At 36.7% G+C, this 23,777-nt stretch overlaps 5 protein-coding genes across 16 annotated transcripts; 1 reads left to right on the top strand and 4 right to left on the bottom strand.

Annotated features, from left to right (window-relative positions):
• Positions 1-15: 15 nt before the first annotated feature.
• On the bottom strand, positions 16-3,321 carry LOC104787846 (WAT1-related protein At1g68170-like). Of its 7 annotated transcripts, none has more exons than XM_010513498.3 (8): positions 3,146-3,321; positions 2,367-2,497; positions 2,210-2,272; positions 1,453-1,569; positions 1,059-1,296; positions 807-965; positions 516-667; positions 16-416 (listed from the first exon to the last, which is right to left on the bottom strand). In XM_010513498.3, the coding sequence occupies exons 2-8, from the start codon at positions 2,456-2,458 to the stop codon at positions 245-247; spliced, it is 993 nt and encodes a 330-aa protein (XP_010511800.2). In that variant the 5' UTR covers positions 2,459-2,497; positions 3,146-3,321; the 3' UTR covers positions 16-244. The 7 variants fall into 7 exon arrangements, with proteins under 7 accessions (XP_010511800.2, XP_087307248.1, XP_087307247.1 ...); XM_087451122.1 differs by having other exon boundaries at positions 2,449-2,497; XM_087451121.1 differs by having other exon boundaries at positions 3,206-3,321.
• An 8,819-nt stretch (positions 3,322-12,140) lies between these two features.
• LOC147944788 (uncharacterized) lies at positions 12,141-12,998 on the bottom strand. Its single transcript, XM_087512720.1, has 5 exons — positions 12,976-12,998; positions 12,781-12,877; positions 12,654-12,695; positions 12,488-12,544; positions 12,141-12,224 (listed from the first exon to the last, which is right to left on the bottom strand). Exons 1-5 carry the CDS (start codon positions 12,996-12,998, stop codon positions 12,141-12,143), a joined length of 303 nt encoding a protein of 100 aa, XP_087368846.1.
• A 515-nt stretch (positions 12,999-13,513) lies between these two features.
• Positions 13,514-18,072, top strand: LOC104787845 (ABC transporter I family member 17). Of its 3 annotated transcripts, none has more exons than XM_019246072.2 (4): positions 13,514-13,718; positions 15,764-15,935; positions 16,269-17,382; positions 17,461-18,072. In XM_019246072.2, exons 3-4 carry the CDS (start codon positions 17,031-17,033, stop codon positions 17,901-17,903), a joined length of 795 nt encoding a protein of 264 aa, XP_019101617.1. In that variant the 5' UTR covers positions 13,514-13,718; positions 15,764-15,935; positions 16,269-17,030; the 3' UTR covers positions 17,904-18,072. The 3 variants fall into 3 exon arrangements, with proteins under 3 accessions (XP_019101617.1, XP_010511796.2, XP_087307255.1); XM_010513494.3 differs by having other exon boundaries at positions 13,540-13,801; XM_087451129.1 differs by lacking the exon at positions 17,461-18,072 and having other exon boundaries at positions 13,540-13,801; positions 16,269-16,832.
• LOC104787844 (binding partner of ACD11 1-like) lies at positions 17,940-19,867 on the bottom strand. 2 transcript variants are annotated; one of them, XM_010513490.3, is made up of 6 exons: positions 19,649-19,867; positions 19,260-19,328; positions 19,050-19,153; positions 18,886-18,961; positions 18,710-18,793; positions 17,940-18,633 (listed from the first exon to the last, which is right to left on the bottom strand). In XM_010513490.3, exons 1-6 carry the CDS (start codon positions 19,658-19,660, stop codon positions 18,139-18,141), a joined length of 840 nt encoding a protein of 279 aa, XP_010511792.1. In that variant the 5' UTR covers positions 19,661-19,867; the 3' UTR covers positions 17,940-18,138. The 2 variants fall into 2 exon arrangements, with proteins under 2 accessions (XP_010511792.1, XP_010511793.1); XM_010513491.3 differs by having other exon boundaries at positions 17,940-18,630; positions 19,649-19,844.
• LOC104787840 (protein POLLEN DEFECTIVE IN GUIDANCE 1) lies at positions 19,849-23,712 on the bottom strand. Of its 3 annotated transcripts, none has more exons than XR_015557756.1 (11): positions 22,842-23,635; positions 22,602-22,753; positions 22,270-22,373; positions 22,040-22,124; positions 21,716-21,789; positions 21,379-21,529; positions 21,127-21,294; positions 20,845-20,942; positions 20,642-20,764; positions 20,485-20,553; positions 19,849-20,395 (listed from the first exon to the last, which is right to left on the bottom strand). XR_015557756.1 is itself a non-coding variant. In XM_010513488.3 (11 exons), exons 1-11 carry the CDS (start codon positions 23,485-23,487, stop codon positions 20,186-20,188), a joined length of 1,884 nt encoding a protein of 627 aa, XP_010511790.1. In that variant the 5' UTR covers positions 23,488-23,712; the 3' UTR covers positions 19,849-20,185. The 3 variants fall into 3 exon arrangements, 2 of the variants coding, with proteins under 2 accessions (XP_010511790.1, XP_087307254.1); XM_010513488.3 differs by having other exon boundaries at positions 22,040-22,128; positions 22,842-23,712; XM_087451128.1 differs by having other exon boundaries at positions 22,040-22,128; positions 22,270-22,318; positions 22,842-23,637.
• Between the last annotated feature and the right edge of the window lie 65 nt (positions 23,713-23,777).

Here is a 23,777-nt window from a genome sequence, read left to right as displayed (position 1 = left end):
GCAATATGACAGATCTTTTATGCCTCAAAACAGAAATTAAATAGAACCAATAAAGATTTTACAATTTTGTCTTATTTTCGAAAATAATCAAACATCTGAAAATATGGAGTTTTTTTTTTAATGTGGTATAGAACAAAGGCATACAAGGTTTTAAGAAATCGTCGTTAGAAGAATACTGTTAACACTCACTTGTTCAATATATAACGAGCATTATATATGATCGATGGTCGATTTGTAAGAGGATTCAAGGTACATTTCTACTTAATGTAGGAAGATTGTTGAGGGTGATGTCTTTGCTAGTCTTATTTGTTTCAATATGATCCGATGAGGTGACCGTAAGGACACTCTTCATTTCCTTGTTTTTACCCCATAGCACAAGATATAATCCTCCCACGATAATCACTGTACCAATGATGCTGTAATGTTGCCCAGTAAAAAAATAAACCATATTATCTACAAATACGTACATCAATTCCATCTCCACAAAAACAATACAATATACATGAGTTTTGTACCTCCCAAGATGAAGTGTCTCATCTAGCAAAAATGATCCAACAAGGGCTACGATCACTAGTCCTACAGGGCTAAATACCGATACAAATAGGGGCCCTCTAGACTCGACGCACCATGCGTTAACAGCTACCGCCATCCCGGAAATCACAATTGCCTGCAATGGACAAGATAAATTATATATTTCAAATTTTCAATGCCACCTTAAATGAATCTTCTCTTTAGTCTCGTATGAATTTTCTATACATATATACCAAACAAGTCCCTTAAAGATTTGGATGGATTGATATAATTACCGCATACGCAACAGTTAAGAGTCTAATATTCCATCCTAATCTCCATTCATTTAAATCGTGTTTCCAGCAAAAAGCGACAAGCATAGCCACTATGCTTCCCATCATGTTCATTAGTGTCGCGTTCCAATAAGCCCCTCCGAATATTTTGCCTATCTTAACCTGTAAACCAAAAAAAGAGTTACATATGCCTTTAGTAAACAAACACACATGAAAATATACATGGAGAAGAAAGTTGAAAAGGATAAAACTTGCCTGCAATAAAAACCAAAGTGCAATGGAAATGTTACCGCCAAAAACTAAAAGAGCCCCAAAGATAGAGATATGGTGAGTGGTAGCATCACGTGATTGGCTCACTAGGTTAACGTGAGTTGACCATAGATGAATCTCTTTTCCTCTGTAGAATATAAAAACAAGAGCTCCACCAACACCAAGCAATGTTCCAAACACCTTAGCCAACCCTACGCTGGACCCAACCCGTACACTCTCCATCCTTTATATGGAAAATGGATTATATATCTTTTGTTTAATAATGGTATAAATATTCCGACCAAAAAAATAATAATAATGGTATATATATATATATATATATTAATTAAAAGGTCTTAAACTCTTAATTAATCAAATTGATTAGACGTGTGTCACTTGCCTAAGAAGTGCAGCGATGATGAAAGTGATCAATGGAGTGAGAACGCCAGCAGCGGAGGTGAATGTTGCTGACGTTTGAGCCAGACCCGCAATGGTTAGGATACTCGGTATTACCACACTGTTCAATTATCACCACATTAATTAAGTGTTATAATTGCAATACATATATATATATATATATATATATATATATATATTCTTTTAATCAAATATTATCATCTACGTACTAGTTTCAGTAATTAAGTGTTATAGTCCTCTATGTTTTTGGTAACATGTTGAATCTTAATGTAAAACCACTGGTTGATAATATTGATTAATTAAAATGGTTGAAGCTACTTAGTACCACTACCACCCTAAGTACCCGACGACTTAACTAGCTATCTAGTGGATATGTATTTTTGAAAAATCTATAGAGAATTGAACTTATTTAGGATTATATGAATTTTACAGTCTTGCATCAAACTTCTGTAACATTCAAACCATCTAGATTTTTTTTTAAAAAGAAAAATTTCATCTGAAAGAAGATGGATTTAGTTTGACAAAGTCACAAAGACATGAGCATATAAATAACTTTGGGACACAAGAGAAAAAAAAACGAAACAGCTTTCAGTTTCAGTTTGAAATAGTGTGGTTTTAATTTGACAAAGTCACAAAGACACATGAACACATACCTTTGGGACACAAGAGAACCAAAAAAAAAAAAAAAACGAAAAAAACTTCTTTCTTTTATGTGTTTGTGACAATTAGTGACTACGTACCCGAGTAATCCTGAGAGTAATGCTAGTAACATCAGACGCCATGTAAACTCCGGCTTCCTCTTCCTAATCGATCACATGTAGTTTAAAAATGAGACATTATCTAATTAATATCAAAACATACAAACACAACCATAATATCATATACAAGAAAATCAACCTTTGAAATATGAAGGACAAAGGAAGCATGAAAATTGTAGCGAATAAGAGACGATAGGCCACGAGTACACTTGGGTTCATACCATCTTCCATGGCAAGCTTGAACAATATGTTTAGCCCTGCCGTAGCTATCTGCACCATCACCATTGCCGTTATACTCCTCATTGCTCTCCACATTTCACATATTCTATCAAACATTTTTTTAATTCCTTGTAGCTAGTTTCTTACCTCACACTTATATACTTATCAATTAATTTATAGAGAGAGAGAGAGGGAGAGAGAGAGAGAACAGCTAGCTAAATGAGTTAAAGAGTCCTGACTCTCCTGAACTCCTGAGCTTCTTTATTTATCACACCAATACTTCTCTTTTTTCCTAGCTGTGGTCCACTAAATTTTAGTACCATAAATGAGTTATGTGATATTAGTTCAGATTCCGGAATATGACTATAGATATGTCATATCCCACCATAAAGCCTAATGTAAAGTGCTTCTAAAAATCTTTATACGATTATAGTTATCCAAAACACTTTGGAAATCTCCTCTCTAATCACAAACAACGGGTTGTGAATCCAGAGAATAGATACCCAAACATTTCACTTCAAGATTTGTTCTTATAAGCCATCATGATCCTGAAAATTTTCTCTATAGAAGTGAAATATGTGATAAAACTTATATTAAATCTTTGACAAGAAATTAATATTCTAAAATCAATTGATTTTGTTACTTTCCAAAACTAGTTTATAAAAGAAAGAACAAAGAAAATATAATTTGTCTTAATACCTTTTATATACAAACCCAATCGCCAAGGAACAAAATGAGAATCCAGCAATCACACACTACCTTTACCGTATACCCTCCACAAATATGAACTGTTGCACTCCACCTTGTGCATAGAGCTTACGTGTTAGATTTGATATTGTTACTTCACAAAAGTAGGATTTTAAAAAAATAATTTTGATTTGTCTAAGCAATAGTTTACTGTTATATACAAAACTGATAATGCATAGGAACAAAAATAAAAAGGGAATCCAGCAACGTGTTCAGATGCTGTTGACACGTGCAAGGCATGCTTTGTGCTTTGTGGTGTTCTCCATTACGTACGTACACCCAAAAAGTATACAAAAAGCTTGTAACCATCAGTTTTGTTTCTAATTGTATTCTGATTTTCCCTAGTACAGTGTGTTTCGAATTGTAGAGGGTCCAGGACCAGGTAGCTAGTTTCATGCATGGCATTAGTATGGAAGGTATATAGACTTATGCAAATATGCTTCACCTTGGCCGTTGATTTTTTATCTTAGCTTTAAGGAATCTCATCTTTATTTCTATTCACGAACATAGTTCTAGTAACGTACGTCAGTTTTGTGTTATACCTTCAGTATACACCGTTACTTTAAAGTTAGTAAGTTACAGATGAATTATCTCTGACAATTTAACACTTTTGAGGTTTTCTTTAGTGGAACAAACTTTATATATAGCTTCTAAATTATTCTTATTTTCTTTCTAATTTCTAAAAATATTACCAAAAGAATATGAGAGTGGTTTCACCGTTCCAGCAAAATTAGCTAGGACTATTTTACATGAGGACTATATCTATATATGAAGAGAAAAATAAATGAGAATGTGAATTAGTTAAGGTTGGGGTTGAAGAAATCAAAAGCAGGGAAATAACATAGAAATTTCGAGATGCTTAGGCCACAAGATTTCACATGTGTTTTGTCATTTTGAGTTATTGTGGTAGTTAATAACATTTTCAGTCCGTAAAACCATAAATCTAGTTCCTGCCAACAATTTTAGCATATAGAAATGGTGTTCGTAAAGCAAGTATAATGTGCAGTCTCGGTTCTTGGCCCATACTATTTGAGTAAGATAATCAATTCTAGAGCTCAAATTTCAAAACAAATTACAAAACGTCTTTTGTAAATATTGCACACACAACCCAATATAATGAGCCAGGCCTGATGCAATTATGCTTATTATCAAATTATCATCCTTGTCATATGAGTAAAGTATTTGATGTGTTTAAAGTTTAAATTCCTTATGTCAACCAAGTCGCTTTGGTCCAGTGGTAAAGGGAGAAAAGTCCCGCCACCTGAGTGAGATTAGTAAACAAATAAAACATAATTGATTTTTAATCAGTTAGAAAACATCGTAAACATTTTGGATCCAACTTCATTCCTCGGATATTTAAACGTGTATCGATACTTTTAATTCAATACTCTTAATATAATAAAATTTTGGAAGGAAAAACATTGTTTACTTGATCAAAGTAAAGAAACTCGAGTCCGACACAAGGGATAAAAAAACAAAATTAATCTAAACTATAAATAAATAAATCAGATCTGACAAGTTATGACATCCTTGTCGATCCTTGGCAGATTTGACTGATAAGTAGAGACAAATCGTAGGAAGTCATATTGTCTAGCTCTCTTCCACTCATTCTCCTGTGAGAATTCAAGGAAAAGCATGAGCAACCAAAGTGTAAAAAACATGAGCAACCAAAATGGAAAAAACATGAGCAAACAAAGTGGGAAGTTTATTACTCCTTCAACAGCCATAATCTCTCGAACTCGTTCTGCATGGATTCAGCTCTTCGTTTCTCGTATTCTATCTCCCATCGCGGTTGTAGTAACATAAGCATTTGTAAAAATACAATGAGATGCAAGAATTAAGATACATGACCGCAAATGTATATATACCTGTGGTGGTGCTTGAGCTTCATCATCTTGTTTCTCTCTAGAGCTGTAACATATATGCCACCATATACGCAGAACAAGTGTTAGAATGTGCTGTTCTGAGCAAACTTAGAACCTAAGTGATCTCTCTCAGATTCTAAGACATCTTTTTACTATAGATTATGGTTCATTAATTGTTCGTCTTATTATAACTAATGGTTTTTTGAGCCAACTAATCCAATAATAGCTAAATACGCCAAATCTTTTTACTTGTTTCTTTAGCTTAGCCTAAGAGATTACCTTCTCATCGTAGCTTCAACCTTATCCCCTGCTTCCTTCTTCTGCAAAATCGTAGTGTCAAACCCGGGGAAGATAAAAATAATTTTACTTTTTTGGGAAAAATGTAAGAAAGAGCTTCAAATATGGAAAACACAGCAAGATTAAACATGGATCTATAAAGGAAAACAAAAACAAAGAAGAAGCAAAAACTATTGATCAAGGGAGATAGGACATGAGATCAAGTCTGTCCGCACAAGCGTCCGTACGAGTGTCTGATCAATAATGATAAGTGGGCTGTAGTCCAAGTTGCAGAACGAGGAACAGAGGCCTTAAGAGAATTGAGATTGATAAGAAGAAGAATCTAGAAGAGGTAGAAGTCACATGTGACTCTTGGTGGACGAGCCCAGCGAAGTCAAACCAAGATCACCGGTCGTTTTCATCCTAGGAGATTTCCTGTGAAGACCTTCTTATGTCACTATCTCTATTAATTCTGCACTAACGGTTATATGCCTATTGTCTTTCTATATCAACTCTTGTAACACACATTTGAGATAATCTAATTGAAGTTTGTTGGTTTATTCTATCTTTTCTATCAAGTAACTCTCTATTATTCTGCAATTCTAACATGGTATCAGAGCCAGGTTGTTGTTCTTGACAATTTGACTCTTCTATTCTCTTGATTCTCTCTTTATTCTCAAAGTCTATTCTCTCTTGTTCTTCTCTAGTCTTTTGTTTACAGTTTATTCTCCAGTTAAAAGGTTTACCCAACGGTCCATAGCACACAACCATGGAAAACTCGAAACCTCTTGTGCTACCTACCGTCCTCAAAGGAGGAAACTACCTCTTGTGGTCAAGAACCACCAAAACCGCATTATGTGGCCGCAGACTCTAGAGCCATATTGAAGGTGGAAAAGCTCCAAAGAAAACCACCAAGAACGATGAGAAAGAAATCATTAAAGAAGATGAAGAGGAGGCTAAACTCGAAGAAGAAGCCAAATGGTTCCAAGAAGACCAAACCGTCCTCTCAATCCTCCAAAACTCTCTTGAGGCCCCGATTCTCGAAGCTTACTCGTACTGTGAGACGGCGAGTGAACTATGGGAGACTCTCAAGAAGGTATTTGGCAACATCTCCAACCTGACTCGTGTCTTTGAAGTTAAGAAGGCCATCAATGATCTGAGTCAAGAGGATATGGAGTTTAACAAACATTTCGGTAAGTTCAGATCTTTGTGGGCAGAGTTTGAGATGCTTAGGCCAAACACCATGGATCCGACTGTGCTCAACGAGCGAAGAACAAGACAAAGTCTTTGCTCTGCTGCTCACACTCAATCCTACCTTCAATGACCTCATCAAACACATTCTAAGGTCTGACAAGCTCCCTAGTCTTGATGTCGTGTGTGCGCAAATCCAGAAAGAGCAAGGCTCACTTGGTCTATTCAGTGGTAAAGGGGAGTTAGTCACAGCCAACAAGGGAATATTCAAGCCGGAGGATCATAGATCAAAAGGAGGGTGTGAACACTGCAAGAGAAAGAGTCACACTAAAGACAAATGATGGTTCCTTCATCCTCACTTAAGGCCAAGCAACCTTAACAACAACAGAGACCCGAGAACCAATCTCACCCACTCAAAGGATGAACAAGGAAAAGCTGCCTCATCGAAGAGTGGAGAAGAGACTACATCCGGCGACTTTGTGAGGAAATCATACTTGGAAGCACTCTTCAAGTCTCTGGCTCTCAAGGAATCCACTAAAACATTTTTAACCCTTAGTCCTAAGAGTTATCTTATTGATGATTTGGGTGCTTCACATCACATGAGTAATAACTCGAATCTCCTGAACAATATTAAACCTACTAATGGGAATGTTATAATAGTGAATGGAGATAAAATACCAGTTCAACGGATTGGTAACCTAAAGCTGTTTAATAAAGACTCTAAGGCATTTTACATGCCTAAATTCACATCTAATCTCTTATCTGTAAAAAGGGCAACTAATGATCTCAATTGTTATTCAATATTTGGGCCTAATGATGTTTACTTTCAGGATATTGAGACTGGAAAACTAATTTGAGAAGGTGGATCAAGGGATGATCTTTATGTTCTTGAAGACATATCTCCTAAACCACCAAGCTTCTCTCATGTTTCTTGTTTAGGTGTTTCTTTTAATGTTATGTGGCATGCTAGATTAGGTCATCCTCATTCTAGAGCTCTTGAACTAATGATACCTAATGTTTCATTTGATCATTTCTAAGTGTGAAGCTTGTATTCTTGGCAAACATTGTAAGGCTGTTTTCTCTAAGTCCACAACCTTTTATGAAAAATAATTTGATTTAGTTCATTCTGATGTGTGGACATCTCCATGTGTGTCTAGGGACAGTAACAAGTATTTTGTGACCTTTATTGATGAAAAATCTAAATATACTTGGGTTACTTTACTTCCCTCTAAAGATCGCGTGTTTGATGCCTTCAAACATTTTCAAAATTATGTTACTAATCAGTTTAATGCTAAGATCAAAGTTTTTAGAACAGATAATGGTGGAGAGTATACAAGCAATTGTTTTAAAGAACATCTAGCAAAGCATGGCATCATTCATCAAACAAGTTGCCCATATACTCCTCAACAAAATGGATTTGCTAAAAGAAAGAATCGACACTTGATGGAAGTCGCAAGATCAATGATGTGTCATGCCAATGTACCCAAGAAATATTGGGGAGATGCAGTCTTGACTGCCTGTTATCTTATCAATCGCATTCCAACAAAGATTTTGGAAGATAAACCACCATTTGAGGTATTAAACAATTTTAAATCATCCATAAGTCATTTAAAGGTATTTGGGTATGTTTGTTTTGTTTTAGTACCAGGAGAATTGAGGAACAAACTTGAAGCCAAAAGCACAAGATGTGTATTTCTTGGCTACTCAATCACACAAAAAAGATATAAGTGCTTTGATCCTACAAGCAATCGCATATTTGTGTCTCGGGATGTCAAGTTTATTGAAGAACAAGGATACTTTGAGAAGAGAAATTGGAATGATCTAAAGGATCTTGCAACTCCTACTGATCGATCCGCGAGTCTCAGGTTCTTACTTGATCATCTTGGAATCTCACCACATCAACATCAAACCGTGTCCCATGATACTACACCTGACTCAACTGGGGACGCAATAACTCCATCCCTACCAGTAGCTCCGACTGAGGTTCTGGTTCCGGCGTCCAAGGGGGAGATTGATGTGATACAGGAAGAAAACAGAGCTCAAAACAGAGCTCAAATTCCAACTGATGAAACTGAACAAACTAGTGTTCAAAACAGAGTCCAAAACAGAGCTCAAAATGAGGACACAACTCTAGAACCCTTGGAGCAGACGTCATCACATCATGATCCGACACCACCACCAGTAAGGAGAAGTACCGGGATCAAGTACCCGTCAAAGCGATTATACTACAACAATCAAGCTATTGCTCATCCGATTCAAGCAGTGTGCTCTCTGGCCTTACTACCAGCTGATCATCAAGCGTTTCTTGGTAAGATAGATGAACAAGATATACCGAAGACATATGAAGAAGCCAAGGAGAGCAAAGAGTGGTTGAATGTTGTTGATGATGAAGTAGGAGCCATGAAACGTAATCACACATGGGACGAGTCTGATCTTCCACCTGGAAAGAAAGCAGTAAGCTCAAAGTGGGTATTCACAATCAAATACTTGAGCAATGGAGATATTGAACGCTATAAAGCTTGACTTGTGACGCGTGATTTTATACAAATCTATGGAGAAGACTACAAGGAAACGTTTTCGCCAGTAGCAAAACTTCAAACAGTAAGGGTAGTTCTCTCACTTGCTACTAATATGTCCTGGGAGTTGTGGCAGATGGATGTCAAAAACGCTTTATTACAAGGGGAATTAAAAGAAGAAGTGTATATGACTCCACCACCTAGACTAGAAGACACGATCACTCCTGGGAAGGTGTTGCGTCTAAGAAAAGCTATATATGGGTTAAAGCAATCCCCAAGAGCTTGGTACCACAAGTTGAGCACTACCCTCATAAGTCATGGCTTTAAGAGGTCTCACTCGGACACTACTCTATTCACACTTAAGAGCACCAAAGGTATAGTGGTTGTCCTTATATATGTTGATGATTTAATCATCTCAGGGGACAACCAAGAAGGTATTAAAGAGGTTAAAGCTCATCTAAATTCGGTTTTTGATATAAAAAATCTTGGAGAACTCAAGTACTTCCTTGGGATTGAAGTTTGCCGATCTCAGGAGGGTTTATTTCTGTCTCAAAGGAAGTACACTCTTGATTTACTATGTGAAACAGGGAAGCTATGAGCAAAATCAGTGGATACACCACTTCCAGATGGTTACCAAGTTGAACGAGAGGGGGAGAGAAAGGATCCACCATATAAGAATCCTTCTCACTATCGTCGACTTGTAGGTAAACTAATATAATTGACTCTTACTAGACCTGATATTTGTTATGCTATGAATTAGGTAAGCCAATATATGAAAGCTCCTACAACATATCACTGGAGCATCTTGGAAAGGATTCTTCACTATCTTAAAGGAAGCCCTGGACAAGGCATTTGGATGGGAAAGAACTCTAACACCGATCTTGTGGGATATTGCGATGCTGATTGGGGTGGTGATAAGACAGATAGGAGATCTATAACGGGATACTGCACATTCATAGGAGGAAATCTTGTTGCATGGAAGTCAAAGAAGCAAAAGGTTGTGTCTATGTCAAATGCATAATCAGAATATCGAGCAATGAGGAAGCTCACAACCGAACTTACATGGCTCAAGGCAATACTTGAAGATCTAGGCGTCAAAACAACCACACCTATTCCTATGCATTGTGACAATCAAGCAGCCATCCACATTGCAACCAACTCAGTGTTTCATGAAAGAACCAAACACATCGAATTGGACTGTCACAAAGTTCGGGAGAAGATTGAAGAAGGTGTCACTCTTCCATATTTTACACCAAGTATAGATCAACTTGCAGACATTTTTACCAAGGCTGCAAGTAGTCAGGTTTGTGCTCATATCCACAACAAACTTGGCCTTGTTGACTTGACACACCCTTGATCTCAAATTCCTCTAAGCCGTGGTTATTACACTCTTTTTCCCTCAATCTAGTTTTGTCCCATGAGGTTTTCTAGATTGAATTTTTTAACGAGGTGCACTCCAAGTTTAGCCATTTCACTCGGCTAAATTTGAGGGGGAGTATTGATCAAGGGAGATATGAGATCAAGTCTGTCCGTACAAGCGTCCATACAAGTGTCTGATCAATAATGATAAGTGGGCTGTGGTCCAAGTTGCAGAACGATCAACAGAGGCCTTAGGAGAATTGAGATTGATAAGAAGAAGAATCTAGAAGAGGTAGAAGTCACATGTGACTCTTGGTGGACGAGCCCAGCGAAGTCAAACCAAGATCACCGGTCATTTTCATCCTAGGAGATTCCCTGTGAAGACCTTCTTATATCACTATCTCCATTAATTCTGCACTAACGGCTATATGCCTATTGTCTTTCTATATCAACTCTTGTAACACACATTTGAGATAATCTAATTGAAGTTTGTTGGTTTATTCTATTTTTTCTATCAAGTAACTCTCTATTATTCTGAAATTCTAACAAAACAGCACTGTATAAAATATTTTGTAGAGGGCAGGTGAAATAGTCAGTCATAGAGGAGGACTCTATAAAATATTCACCTGTTTGAGCACCATTTCTTTCTCTTCCCGCATTATCTTATCATGTCACAATATAATAACCACAAGATGTTTGAGAATCACAATAATATCTTTCAATAAGTAGTAGGAGAAAGAAGTAATATATATATATATATATATATATATATTATGTTTTGATCTCCTATAAATTTGTGTTATTAAACCTTTTTTTAATCACAGTGACGTCCAAGGCTTCCTTTAGTTGGGATTGCAGCAATTGCACCTCAGTGAAAGTCAAACCGTCAAAATTGTTACTAGTCATTCTCCTAGGAGTGAATAAAAAGGAAAGCTAATATGAACATCGATCCGTGGAAACAAGAAATGAGACAAGTTAATGTATATTTACCTGGTCAAAAGCCGTAATCTCTTGAGTTTGCTCTCCAAAGACTAGGTGTAAAAACAATGATGTGAGTACAAAAAAAACAGAGAAAAATCTAAAAGGTTCATAACTTTGAAAGGATATATGTGTATATGTAAACGAACCAGTGATTCATCTTCTTTTTATGTAGACATTGTTCATATCTGGAAAGAGATCAAAATGCAGGAAATAAGTAATTCAACACAAGAAAACCCTAGAAAAGAGAACCGTTGTTCTTCAAAATGTGTGTTATTGTGAGAGCTACCTGCTGCTGCTGGATGATCCGCAGAAATCGCAGAGCACTCTCACCTGTTGCTTCTTCACATCTCTTCTCCTCTTCTGCGGCTTCATCTTCTCTTCCACAGCCTAATGCAAGTGTCCTCTTTTGTGTGAGTAAAAAAAGCCTTATACTTTTCCATTGTGATACGGAGGAAATCGAATCTGTTTCTCAAGGATATATGCGGAGGTAAACATTGATAAATCTATACCTCTTTGCCTTGCCTTCCCATATTTTCCAGTCTTGGTCTCGTCATTTGTTCCATAACACCGATCAAAGCATGTCGTATCTGAAATTCAAGTCCGCACAGGTCCTAGTAGGAAGTCATACTCTCAATCTCTCTACCATTCATTCTCCTGTGAAGATGACCAAAGAAAATAAACCCACATATTTGAAAAAGCATAGAGTTTTAGTTTGCAGAGCATGATAAGATGTAAATATGCTGTAATGAGTAATTATTATTACTCGTTGAAAAGCCACAATCTCTCCAACTTGCTATGCAAGGGTTCAGATTTTCGTCTCTCGAATTCCCTCTCCCTTCTCAGCTGCAAAAACCAAGACCATGCATTTTTAAATACACAATCTCTGAGGCTTGAAGAAGAGAGAGTATAATAATACACGCACTTGTGCTTCCTCCTTCCGTCTTTTTTCTTCAGAGCTGTAGTTATTCATCAGTCAGGTTGATTTTAAGTGATATATAATTAAAAAAGCAAGATATCATAACGTAAGATTGTAAAAAAAGATCTCTCACAGAGTCTGAAAGATAAAAGGATTCAAGATATTACATGTTCTTAGAGGGAGCCGAAACCTCTCTCCCCGTACCCCACGAAACCCCTCTCCTTGTACCATCCTCTGCTTCCTTCTTCTGCAAGAATCATAGGGTTTGCGATTTATGTCAAGTAACTAAATGCAGGGGAAAGCTAATTAAGAAGCCTAGAAAAGAAAAAAGAAAAGAAAAAAAAAAACATTTTTACCTGTTTGAGCAGCGTATCATCTTCTTCTAGCTTTATCTTGTTCTGGAATATATAGTCATACAAGATAGGTTTTGAGAATTACTAACATTTTACAATAACAAAAGAAGGAAGTAAATTCATTCTTCACCTTGTTGTCCACCACAATGACCTTGACATCCTTTAGATGACTTTTAAGTGCTTCCAGCTCAGTGTAACTCACATCGTCATCTAAACCACTCATTCTCCTGAAAAATAATATATATATATATGAATGAAGAACATTCAAAGTTCATATGAAACCTGAATGAATCTGAAATGTAGTAAACGAGGCATATATACATACCTGAGCACGTTTCGTAATCTCATGACTTCTTTCCGCAGCTGCAAGCAGGGCCGGTCCAAGGAATTTAGAGGCCTAAAGCAATTTAAAACATTGTAAATAAAATATATTAATATTTTTTAGTTAATATAACAAATTTAACTAAACTATTTCTTATTTTATTTAGATAATTATTTAAAATATTATTTGATATATTTTTCAAAAAGAATTCTAACTTTTTTAGTTATTCCATAAAACAAATAACACTAGAATCATAGAATTGAGAAAAATGCTATTTACATGTTTGAATGTGAAGAGGGAACTATAATTTATCATAATAATACTATATGATTACAACATTTACAATATTATTTGATAATGTAGCTTGCATTTATGTTAGCATTTACAATAACTAGCTTGCATTTATGTTATTATGTAGCAATAATAATACGTTATTTATCCTCTAAAGTGTTTTTTTTTTTGTGTGGCCTAAAGTGGCTGCTTTGCTCGTCTTATGGGTGGGCAAGCACTGGCTGCAAGCAACCAAGAACATAGATATGTAAAAGCATATATAAATAGGAAATTTCTGGGTTGATGTAATTCTTTGGTTTTCTTCAGGGTATTTTTGACATTTTCAACCTAGAAATTTCCTATTTATATATGTTTCTACATATCTTTTCTCTCTCTCACTTTGATCTCTAAGAATCTCTCATCGCTTCATCGTTTCATTGTCTCTCTCGTTCATCTCTCATCGCTTCATCGTTTTGGTAAGTTCTCTCTAATAGCTTTGATCTCTCTAACAGCTCCGATCATCTCAGATTGATTTGGTTGGTGTCCGATCATCGTTTTGGTAAGTTCTCTCTGTGTTTAGACATGGGTTTGTGTTTATTTACATCCATCTGTGACAATTTTGTTCTTTGATATACTTAATTTTTGATTCTGCATCTGCTTCCTTTGATTTCAGCTGGGTTTGTCCAAATTTGTTTTGTTCTCTCTTTGAGTTGAGAATTATGATTTAGGTGATACTGCTTTAGAGTTTGAAATGAGTTCATGTTTGAATGATTAGAAGTTTTTTAGGTCTAGAGCTTGTAGTTGTTGATGCAAACCACATGTTTGATGAGTCTAGAGCTTGTAGTTGTTGATGCATACCACATGTTTGATGAAATGCTTCAATGAACTTGGCTGGATCTTGTGAATGTTTTGAATTTGGCTTGATCTTGTGAATGTTTTTAGACATGGGTTTGTGTTTATTTACATCCCTCTATGACAATTTTGTTCTTTGCTATACTTAATTTTTGATTATGCATCTGCTTCCTTTGATTTCAGTTGGGTTTGTCCAAATTTGTTTTGTTCTCTCTTTGAGTTGAGAATTATGATTTAGGTGATATTGCTTTAGAGTTTGAAATGAGTTCATGTTTGAATGATTAGAAGTGTTTTAGGTCTAGAGCTTGTAGTTGTTGATGCAAACCAAATGTTTGATGAGTCTAGAGCTTGTAGTTGTTGATGCAGACCACATGTTTGATGAAAATGCTTCAATGAACTTGGCTGGATCTTGTGAATGTTTTGAATTTGGCTTGATCTTGTGAATGATTTTAGACATGGGTTTGTGTTTATTTACATCCCTCTGTGACAATTTTGTTCTTTGATATACTTAATTTTTGATTCTGCATCTGCTTCCTTTGATTTAAGTTGGGTTTGTCCAAATTTGTTTTGTTCTCTCTTTGAGTTGAGAATTATGATTTAGGTGATACTGCTTTAGAGTTTGAAATGAGTTCATGTTTGAATGATTAGAAGTGTTTTAGGTCTAGAGCTTGTAGTTGTTGATGCAAACCACATGTTTGATGAGTCTAGAGCTTGTAGTTGTTGATGCAGACCAGATGAAATGCTTCAATGAATTTGGCTTGATTTTGTGAATGTTTTGAATTTGGCTTGATCTTGTGAATGTTTTTAGACATGGGTTTGTGTTTATTTACATCCCTCTGTGACAATTTTGTTCTTTGATATACTTAATTTTTGATTCTGCATCTGCTTCCTTTGATTTCAGCTGGGTTTGTCCAAATTTGTTTTGATCTCTCTTTGAGTTGAGAATTATGATTTAGGTGATACTGCTTTAGAGTTTGAAATGAGTTCATGTTTGAATGATTAGAAGTGTTTTAGGTCTAGAGCTTGTAGTTGTTGATGCAAACCACATGTTTGATGAGTCTAGAGCTTGTAGTTGTTGATGCAGACCAGATGAAATGCGTCATTGAATTTGGCTTGTGAATGTTTTTAGACATGGGTTTGTGTTTATTTACATCCCTCTGTGACAATTTTGTTCTTTGATATACTTAATTTTTGATTCTACATCTGCTTCCTTTGATTTCAGCTGGGTTTGTTCAAATTTGTTTTGTTTTCTCTTTGAGTTGAGAATTATGATTTAGGTGATACTGCTTTAGAGTTTGAAATGAGTTCATGTTTGAATGATTAGAAGTGTTTTAGGTCTAGAGCTTGTAGTTGTTGATGCAAACCACATGTTTGATGAGTCTAGAGCTTGTAGTTGTTGATGCAGACAAAATGAAATGCTTCAATGAATTTGGCTTGATCTTGTGAATATTTTTAGACATGGGTTTGTATTTATTTACATCCTTCTGTGACAATTTTGTTCTTTGATATACTTAATTTTTGATTTTGCATCTGCTTCCTTTGATTTCAGCTGGTGGGTTTGAATAAATTAGAAGTATTTGTACTGCTATTACTAGTTTATGTAGTGAATACATCAGTGAGTTGAGTACCACAGCCGTCTAAAAATAGTTCTTGGGATAAATTTATATAGGTCACAATAGTATGGACGTTGGGTTTGATTTCGCGGTTGCACCTGCTTCCACCATTGTTCACCGTGAAAATTGGGTGCCATGTGATAGTTGTGGGACATGGCGACTACTGCCCCTTGGCCTGAATACTGAGAAGCTGCCTGATAAGTGGCTGTGTAGCATGCAAACGTGGCTGTAAGTATCTAGTTATTCCATTTAACCTCGCTTTTTAATATATCTCCTATTCAAGGTTTGTATCCTGTGCTCTTTTCTTGATTCAAGCACTAATCCTTTTTAGTCGCTATCATGGTTAGTTTGAAATAAGTTTCATAGTTGTTTATAGTTGAAGTCTTTTTAATCGTGTTAGGTCTTGTTCCCTAGAACAACTGGGTCAAGCAGTAAAGATGTAAAATTGTTTTGACAAGGCTTCTACTTACTTTCTGGATTTGGTCATTCAACCTTGTGCAGAACCTTCAGGTTCTCATATTATCACATCTTCTTACCATCCTTCCTAAACTTCTCCTGTAGGCCTGGAATGAACCACTGTGGTGTCAGCCAGGAAGAGATAACAAAGGCTATTATACCCTTTCATGCTAGTGAGGCTCATGGTCCTGAAAATGGTGTCAAACTCCTCTCTGGTGCTAGTAATGCTGGTAAAAGCTACCAACCATTAACTTCTGGTTCATTGCCAAATCCAGTTGAAAAGAAGTCTAACATGAAAGACTTTTCTCAAGGACTTCCAAGCAATATCTTGGTTGATGCTGCAACACCTATGAAAAGTAGCCCACATGTTCTTAAAATAAAAAAAACTTGAAGCTGTCAGGAGAAACGCCTAATGCTACTCAGATATCCACTGACTTTGGTGTGTCGCATGATTTTGTTCAGGATAAGGTTGACCAGAGTTCGCAGAGCACTCTCACCTGATACTTCTTCACATCTCTTCGCCTCCTCTGCGACATTTATTAATTTACATCTCTGTTACTATAGTTTGGAAAGTTTCGATTTTGTCTGAAGTGTATCTTCTCTGGTTTGCTGAAACAAATACAATTGGAGACCTGAATTGAAGACTTAATCCTGAGAAGATTCCTTAAAGTTGAGTTTTTTTTTTTTTTGTTTTTTTAAACAAAACAAGAAGTCTTGATAGGCCATATAATGTGAGTGGTGAAAGAATATTAAAATGTCTACATCTATAGACTGATTCCTAATCTTCTTTGGAACCTGTTGTGGTGCGTCTCATACGGACACAAAGTCTTTTTTGATCAAAAAAAGTTGAAAACTTTAAAGGCGATAATGCCATCACTTTGGTCTAACGAGTCCGATGGGTTACGAGAACATCTTGTGGACGTTGTTGTGTCGTCCGGTTCAGAAGAACCAAAGATTCGTGTACATGATCTGACCCGAGTCGCCGATGATGGATCTCGGATCTTGAAAGGAGTCAGTATTGATATACCGAAAGGTATGATCGTTGGTGTGATTGGACCTAGTGGAAGTGGGAAGTCAACTTTTTTGAGATCTCTGAATCGTCTTTGGGAACCGCCGGAGTCAACTGTTTTCTTGGATGGTGAAGACATAACCAAGGTTGATGTTATCACTCTTCGTCGTAGAGTTGGAATGCTTTTCCAGCTTCCTGTTCTCTTTCAAGGTAATATCAAGATTTTGGAATTAGATTAGTTTAATAGTTTCCGTAGGTTTTTGTTGATGTCTGGTTTGGTGGTCACAGGGACTGTTGCAGATAATGTGAGATATGGTCCGAATTTGAGAGGGGAGAAGCTAAATGACGAAGAGGTTTATAAGCTGTTAAGTCTTGCTGATCTTGATGCTTCTTTTGCTAAGAAGACTGGTGCAGAGTTATCTGTGGGTCAAGCTCAACGAGTAGCACTTGCTAGGACTCTAGCCAATGAGCCTGAGGTGTTGTTGTTGGATGAACCAACAAGCGCTCTGGATCCGATTTCGACAGAGAACATTGAGGATGTTATAGTGAGACTGAAGAAGCAGAGAGGGATTACGACTGTGATGGTTTCTCATAGTATCAAGCAGATTCAGAAAGTTGCTGATGTCGTTTGCCTTGTTGTTGATGGTGAGATTGTTGAAGTTCTTAAACCGAGTGAGCTTTCGCACGCTAAGCATCCAATGGCTCAGAAGTTTCTTCAACTCAGTAACTGAGACCAATTTCTAATTGTCCTGCAAGTCATTTGCTACTTTTATTTTTCTTGAATGTGTTAATAATCTCTTTTGAGAGAGGACAAATGCTGTCTGAATGTAACAACACCTTTTCTGGTTTATGTCTTTTTATCTTTTCTTTAGTAAATGAAAGCATATATATATCTATGAACAGCAAACCTATCAAAAGAATTGAGTTGAGAAGCAAATTGAAAAACTTGATTCGGTGAGATCTGCATCAGCCGAGCTTAACAGGAACAACAGCAGGATCTTTAGGTGAAGAAGGATCAAGTTGGATGATCTCCTTTCTTCCTTCTCCTCCATTCTCAGTTCTCTCTTTAACCGCTTTTGTAACAGCACCAAACGCGTTTGAAAACCACGAAGCTCCACTTGACACATAAGGGTTCGCCATTAAAGCTGTTCTTGCGCTGATAGCAGTCTCTTCAGCAGCTGCTAAAGCAGATTTCGTAATCTCCCTCACTTGATAACGCTCGTCGATATCTCTCAACTTCTCATTCACCACAGTTGTTCCTATGCTTAGCTTCTCACTCAGACCCATCTTATCGTCAAGCGAGGCAATGGTAGCTGAAGCGTTTGAGATCAAATTGTGTCTGTCGTCAAATGCTTTAGCTTTCTCCATCGCATCTTTTCCAAGAGCATAACCCCTTCCAACCATGATGTTCACAACATCTTCAGCTTTCTTGACAGAGAAACCGTTAAACGAATGTTCCTGCTACAAAGCAGAAGACAAGATTAATAAAACTCGTAGAGTAACCAATCAATAAAAAGCAAAAGAGTTAGTTGTCTACCGATTCAAGTGCAAGGGCTTCAGGTGGCAGCTCGTAGTTGACAGCAGGAGTAATACTAACACGATGATCTGCAATGACAGCTCCCTGGAGGACATATATTTAGCTGTAAGACACATTACTATACCCCCTCCAGAATGATGCATAAGGGCAAAAGCAAAAGTATAATAAGAAAATACCGTTAAGAGCATTGCAGTTTCTGCACCTTGTGGATCCTTAAAAGTAACATAAGCAACCTGAGATTCTTGTGTCTCACTGTGTGATTTAAAGAAAACATTAGATGTTAGCAAAGAGTCATCTTTTTAAAAAAACAATGAGATAAAGAACAAGATGTTTACAAAACCTTCGGATCTCGACGTATTGAATGTCACCAGAGAAAGAAAAGAACTCTTTGATATCTTTCTTAGAAACAACAAGTGAAACATTACTAATCTTGACAGTTTTCACCTGCACCAACCAAACAACAAAGAGTACCAAGAAAAACGAAATCAATTAAACAAAGCCTTTTGTGGCAATGGCAACACAGTGAAGAAATGTTGTTAGGTGTTCTTACACCGGAGACAGTTGAGTGTGAATCCATCAGAATGTTGTGATGAGTTTGATCCGAATCAATGAAAGCATCCTGTAATGTAAAGTGAGATCAATATACTTTCCAATTAACATCTGGGGAATAGGATCTGGAAAAAGTGTAGAGATTTCAAAAAGTTTAACTTTTTCCTTTTTTGTTGGTTCATAACACCAACACAACACACAGTAAAGAGAGAGATCTAAGACTTCATCATATAATCAAAATCACAAAATCTTAGCAAGATATCTATAGTTCTCAGTAGCAAACGCAATGAAACTCCCATTTAGATCTCAAATCAACGAAGAAGAAGAAGAAAAAGGTCAAACGCAAAGACGAATCTAAGAACACACAAAGATGGAATCGAGACTGCTTACCGTAACCGACATTGTCTAAAATGAGAGATTCTCTGAAGAAATCGTAATAGAGAATTAGGGATTTTTTCAATATTCAAAGTCCCTTTTGAGTCTCTCCACAGTGACACAATTATTTATTACGTTTTTTTTTTTTTTTTTTTTTGGTTCTCTTTATTAAAACTGCACAACCTCAAAATCAAAGATTTGTCATGTGAACAAAGTTTTGAAAATGTGATGACTATTTTTTATGGTCTTGTGAACAAAAACAAAAAAGGAAGAAGAGTACAAAAAGTGTATTTTGGCTATTTTGTCTTTGTGATCAAATTGATCCATGAGGTCTCTCTTTCTTTTGTACATATATGTATCCCTACACCCACAACAAAATCGCTTCATCTGAATCATATTAAGGGACCATGTGTATGTATGATTGAGATCACTGAGATATGATCCCAAACAAAAGTTGTAAATTGGATTGGACGGTTCAAACTTCATCTGCTGATGAGATGTTTCTTCACTCCAAGTTGTGTTTTCTTTCTTCTCTTTCAAGTAAGGGCGGGACTAATCATTGTGTAGATGGGATGAGTTTCTTCTTCGGCATCTATTAATGTACCAAGTTGCATGTTTCCTTAGTCCCATGCCTATGAGCACTTTGAGGCTTGTGAGCATTATATATGTTATGATAAATAAGATGACCATCCACAGCATTCTCCATGGGAGAGGACTGTACGGCAAGTGTGCTGCGTATACTGGAGTCAGTACCCGAATCACCTGAGGGCCATATACACTCAAATCATTCCACGCTTCTTCTTTTTACTTGTCAGAATGTGTATTTATGTCAAAGGGAAAGAGGAATATACCACACAAGCGGGTGCAAGGGGAACGAAGGTGAGATTTGTCTTTCTATCTTCCGGGCGAATATTTAGAGTCTGACAAACAAGAAAAGGATAAGTGGGATGGAAGAAACAAAACACCCAACGCAGCAATGGAACTTTATAGAATCTCTATCATCCATACCTGCTCGCATAGAGCTTGAAGAAACTCCGAGTACGCTATAGGTTTGATGTCATTGAACTTAGCAAGAAACGAATGCTTGATGATGTCTATCATCATCTCACAAAAGAAGACCGTCGTAGCATTCTGCAGAAGTCCAAGTTAATTTAAAACTACCAGAAACTATGTACAAAATATTAAAACTACCAGAAACTATGTACACTTACGTAGATAAAGTTTCCAAACCATGGACCTTCAGATTCAAGAATATTTTGAGCCAAAACAGACACCAAGAAGGCTGCTATGTGGAATCTCTCTATTGAATCTGGTAGAGAAATTGCAAGGGAAATCAGAACATACCAATCAGAAACCAAAGGTAATAGCTGCAATTACAGTCACAATCAGACCCCATCTTGAAAGGTGATTCAAAAATTATAAGAATCAAGACAACAGGAGACCTAGTATTCAAGACACAAAATTCTACAAAGAGGATGGAGTAAAAGCTTTACCCGCATATACTAGACCATGAATGTTGTCCTTGCTGAAACGCTTAAAGACACTGCTTTTGATCTCAGCAAAGTTATTTGACACCAGGAGAGCCAACAAGGCATTGTTGTGAGCAACAATACACGTTGACAACGTAATTGCCTGAGCTAATAAAACGAATGAATGGAGAAGTGAACACAGTTAAGGAGACAACAGAAATAAAGATTTGGAAGTAGCTAACAGAAATTAAAATAGCAATCACATTGTAAGGATATTTGAGGCAGCCATAGTTAATGCTAGGTCAGAAACAAATCTCCAAGTCGAAAATCTCAGTTTCTCAGGAGTGGAAATCGCCACTCCCTTTGCAGAACTAAATAGGGCCCCAAATACATCTCCACAGAAACTTTGACAAAGTCTATCAAATATCTGAAACACAGTTTTTTTATGTCAATACCAGTTGGTTTAGTAGAAGTTAAAAACTGTACAGAAAAGTGTGCAGTGAAAGCAAATATTACCAACTAAATCATGTTAGAGATACAAGGAAGAAAAGTGAAATGAACAAGAAAATTTAGAGCAGGAAACACAATCTAAAAGGGAGTTTGTTTACATTACCTCTAAGATATTATAAACCACATATAGTTTTATAGTACTTTGACCACGAATCATGTGGTAAATAAGGCTGATATCTGCGGAAAAAAAAAAAGAGTCAAGATAAGCAAAAAAAAAACAGAAACACATAAGAGAACCGTTTGAACACCATTTTCTCATCACTTTGATGAGATTAAAAGAAAAATCCATTCTTTCAAAAGAAGCGCTGAGCTTATCCATCTAACAATTAACAGATTAAGTAATGCCCTTTGTACCACTTCAGATGTTTTCATAGATTAAACATTAATATTTTACAAGCTTAAGCAAGTGAAGACATTTGTATTGCACCTGTTCTCCCGAGAAGAATGGTACCAGAAGCCAAAACTAGAAAACAAGCAAAATCAGACAGCTCCGATGACGAGGGCCTCCTGAACTGCCTGCCACGAATATTATTAAGTTTCTCACAATGGAAATAGCAGAATCATGTATGATCAAGGGCCAAGGCACTCTAAAGATGCACAATGAGGTGATCAATATTAAGTGTGTTAATGTCAACGAAGAATCTAAAAAGGACTCACCTTTTCTTAAAAGCATCCCAGAATATCAGCAGGACTCGTATTGGCATGACTGTCAACAATGACAGAAATGAGTTGACGCAGACAAAAAAGCCAGTATCTATAAGCTGCATTAAAATTCTTTACAATGTGAAAAACCTCTGTGTAAATCCCAAAAACAGAAGCATACATATACATATACACTGAACTCTAATTAAAGTATCCCCCTTCACAACTACATAACAGGTGGATTTCCATTGTCACTCATACAAACTTATCAACAGAGTTACACAACCAACACACCTAGCTAAACTAAGAATGTTCATTCAGTAAGTGAAGGGAACAGCCAGTTTTACCACTTCACATCGCCAAGGCAAGCGAAAGATCGTATCATATATCCTTTCTCGTTCGATATCATTCCCAGGAGTCGTTGTACTCCGCAATGAGATCCCACCATAAATCTCCTCCACAAAGTAAGCCATAGGTGACCTCGTCTCAGCAGAAAGATCTAATGACAACCAGATAGTAAACATTATCACACAGAAAATTATACAAAAAGTTAAAGAGAGAAATATACAAAAAGTTAGGAACTTTACAATCAGGATCATCCGCCACAAGCTGTTTCCAATCCAAAGAAGCTTCAGTATCTAACCTCCTCACAACATTCCCATTAATCTCACTTCTTGGAAACTGATGCTGCACTTCTTGAAACGGTAAATTCTCAGAAGAAGAGCTAAGCTCCGCACTAGTCTCCTCCATATATAACTTACTCATAGTATCACTCCATCGTTCATCGTTACTCCCATCAATACTCCCATTAACATTCCTCTGTCTCAACTCACCAAAATTGAACCCATTGTGATGTACAGTTTGCCCATCTAATAGCGTCACAACACAGCCACCACCACTACTACCACTACCACCACCACCATAGTAACTCAATCTGTTTTCAAACATCGTTGTAGTCTCGCCAAAATCATTACTTGAACCTTCCACGATCGTTGTTGTATGAGAATCTCCATTCTCTGGAATAGTCTCGACTTTGTTCTTCTTCTTCTTCGTCTTCTTCTTCGATCTCTTTCGTTTTGGTGATTCAACAGCTTCGTTTTGGGTAATCGGATCTGAGCTAGATCGGCGAATTGATGATTGAAGTGTAACATCATCATCACCACCATTCTCAAAGGAGCTGCTTTGGCTGAGAATCTCAAATGACAGGTTCCTCTTGGAGGATCTAATCGTCATTTTGGATTACACAAGGATGAAGAACAATGAAGAAACGAAGCTAAAACATCAAAAAAAGTAACCTAAAAAGACACAAAATTTTGGATTTTTACGAAACCGAAAAAAAACCATAGAGACAGAGGAAGAAAAGGAAGGTGATTGTCGAGACACAAAACGCTGTTTTCCAAAACGGCGTTTAGATGATTGACATGCGTCGTAACACGATTAAGAGACTCTGACAAAGCAGGCCAATTATATTCTGACATGTGTTGATTTTAACCGCTTAAACAATGACCCAAAAAAATCGAGTT

This window comes from Camelina sativa, chromosome 5 (assembly GCF_030686135.1).
Source record: "Camelina sativa cultivar CO46 ecotype springtype chromosome 5, ASM3068613v1".
Taxonomy (NCBI): domain Eukaryota; kingdom Viridiplantae; phylum Streptophyta; class Magnoliopsida; order Brassicales; family Brassicaceae; genus Camelina; species Camelina sativa.
Note: the sequence above shows the minus strand (reverse complement) of the source record. Positions and strands in the feature narration are given on the sequence as shown.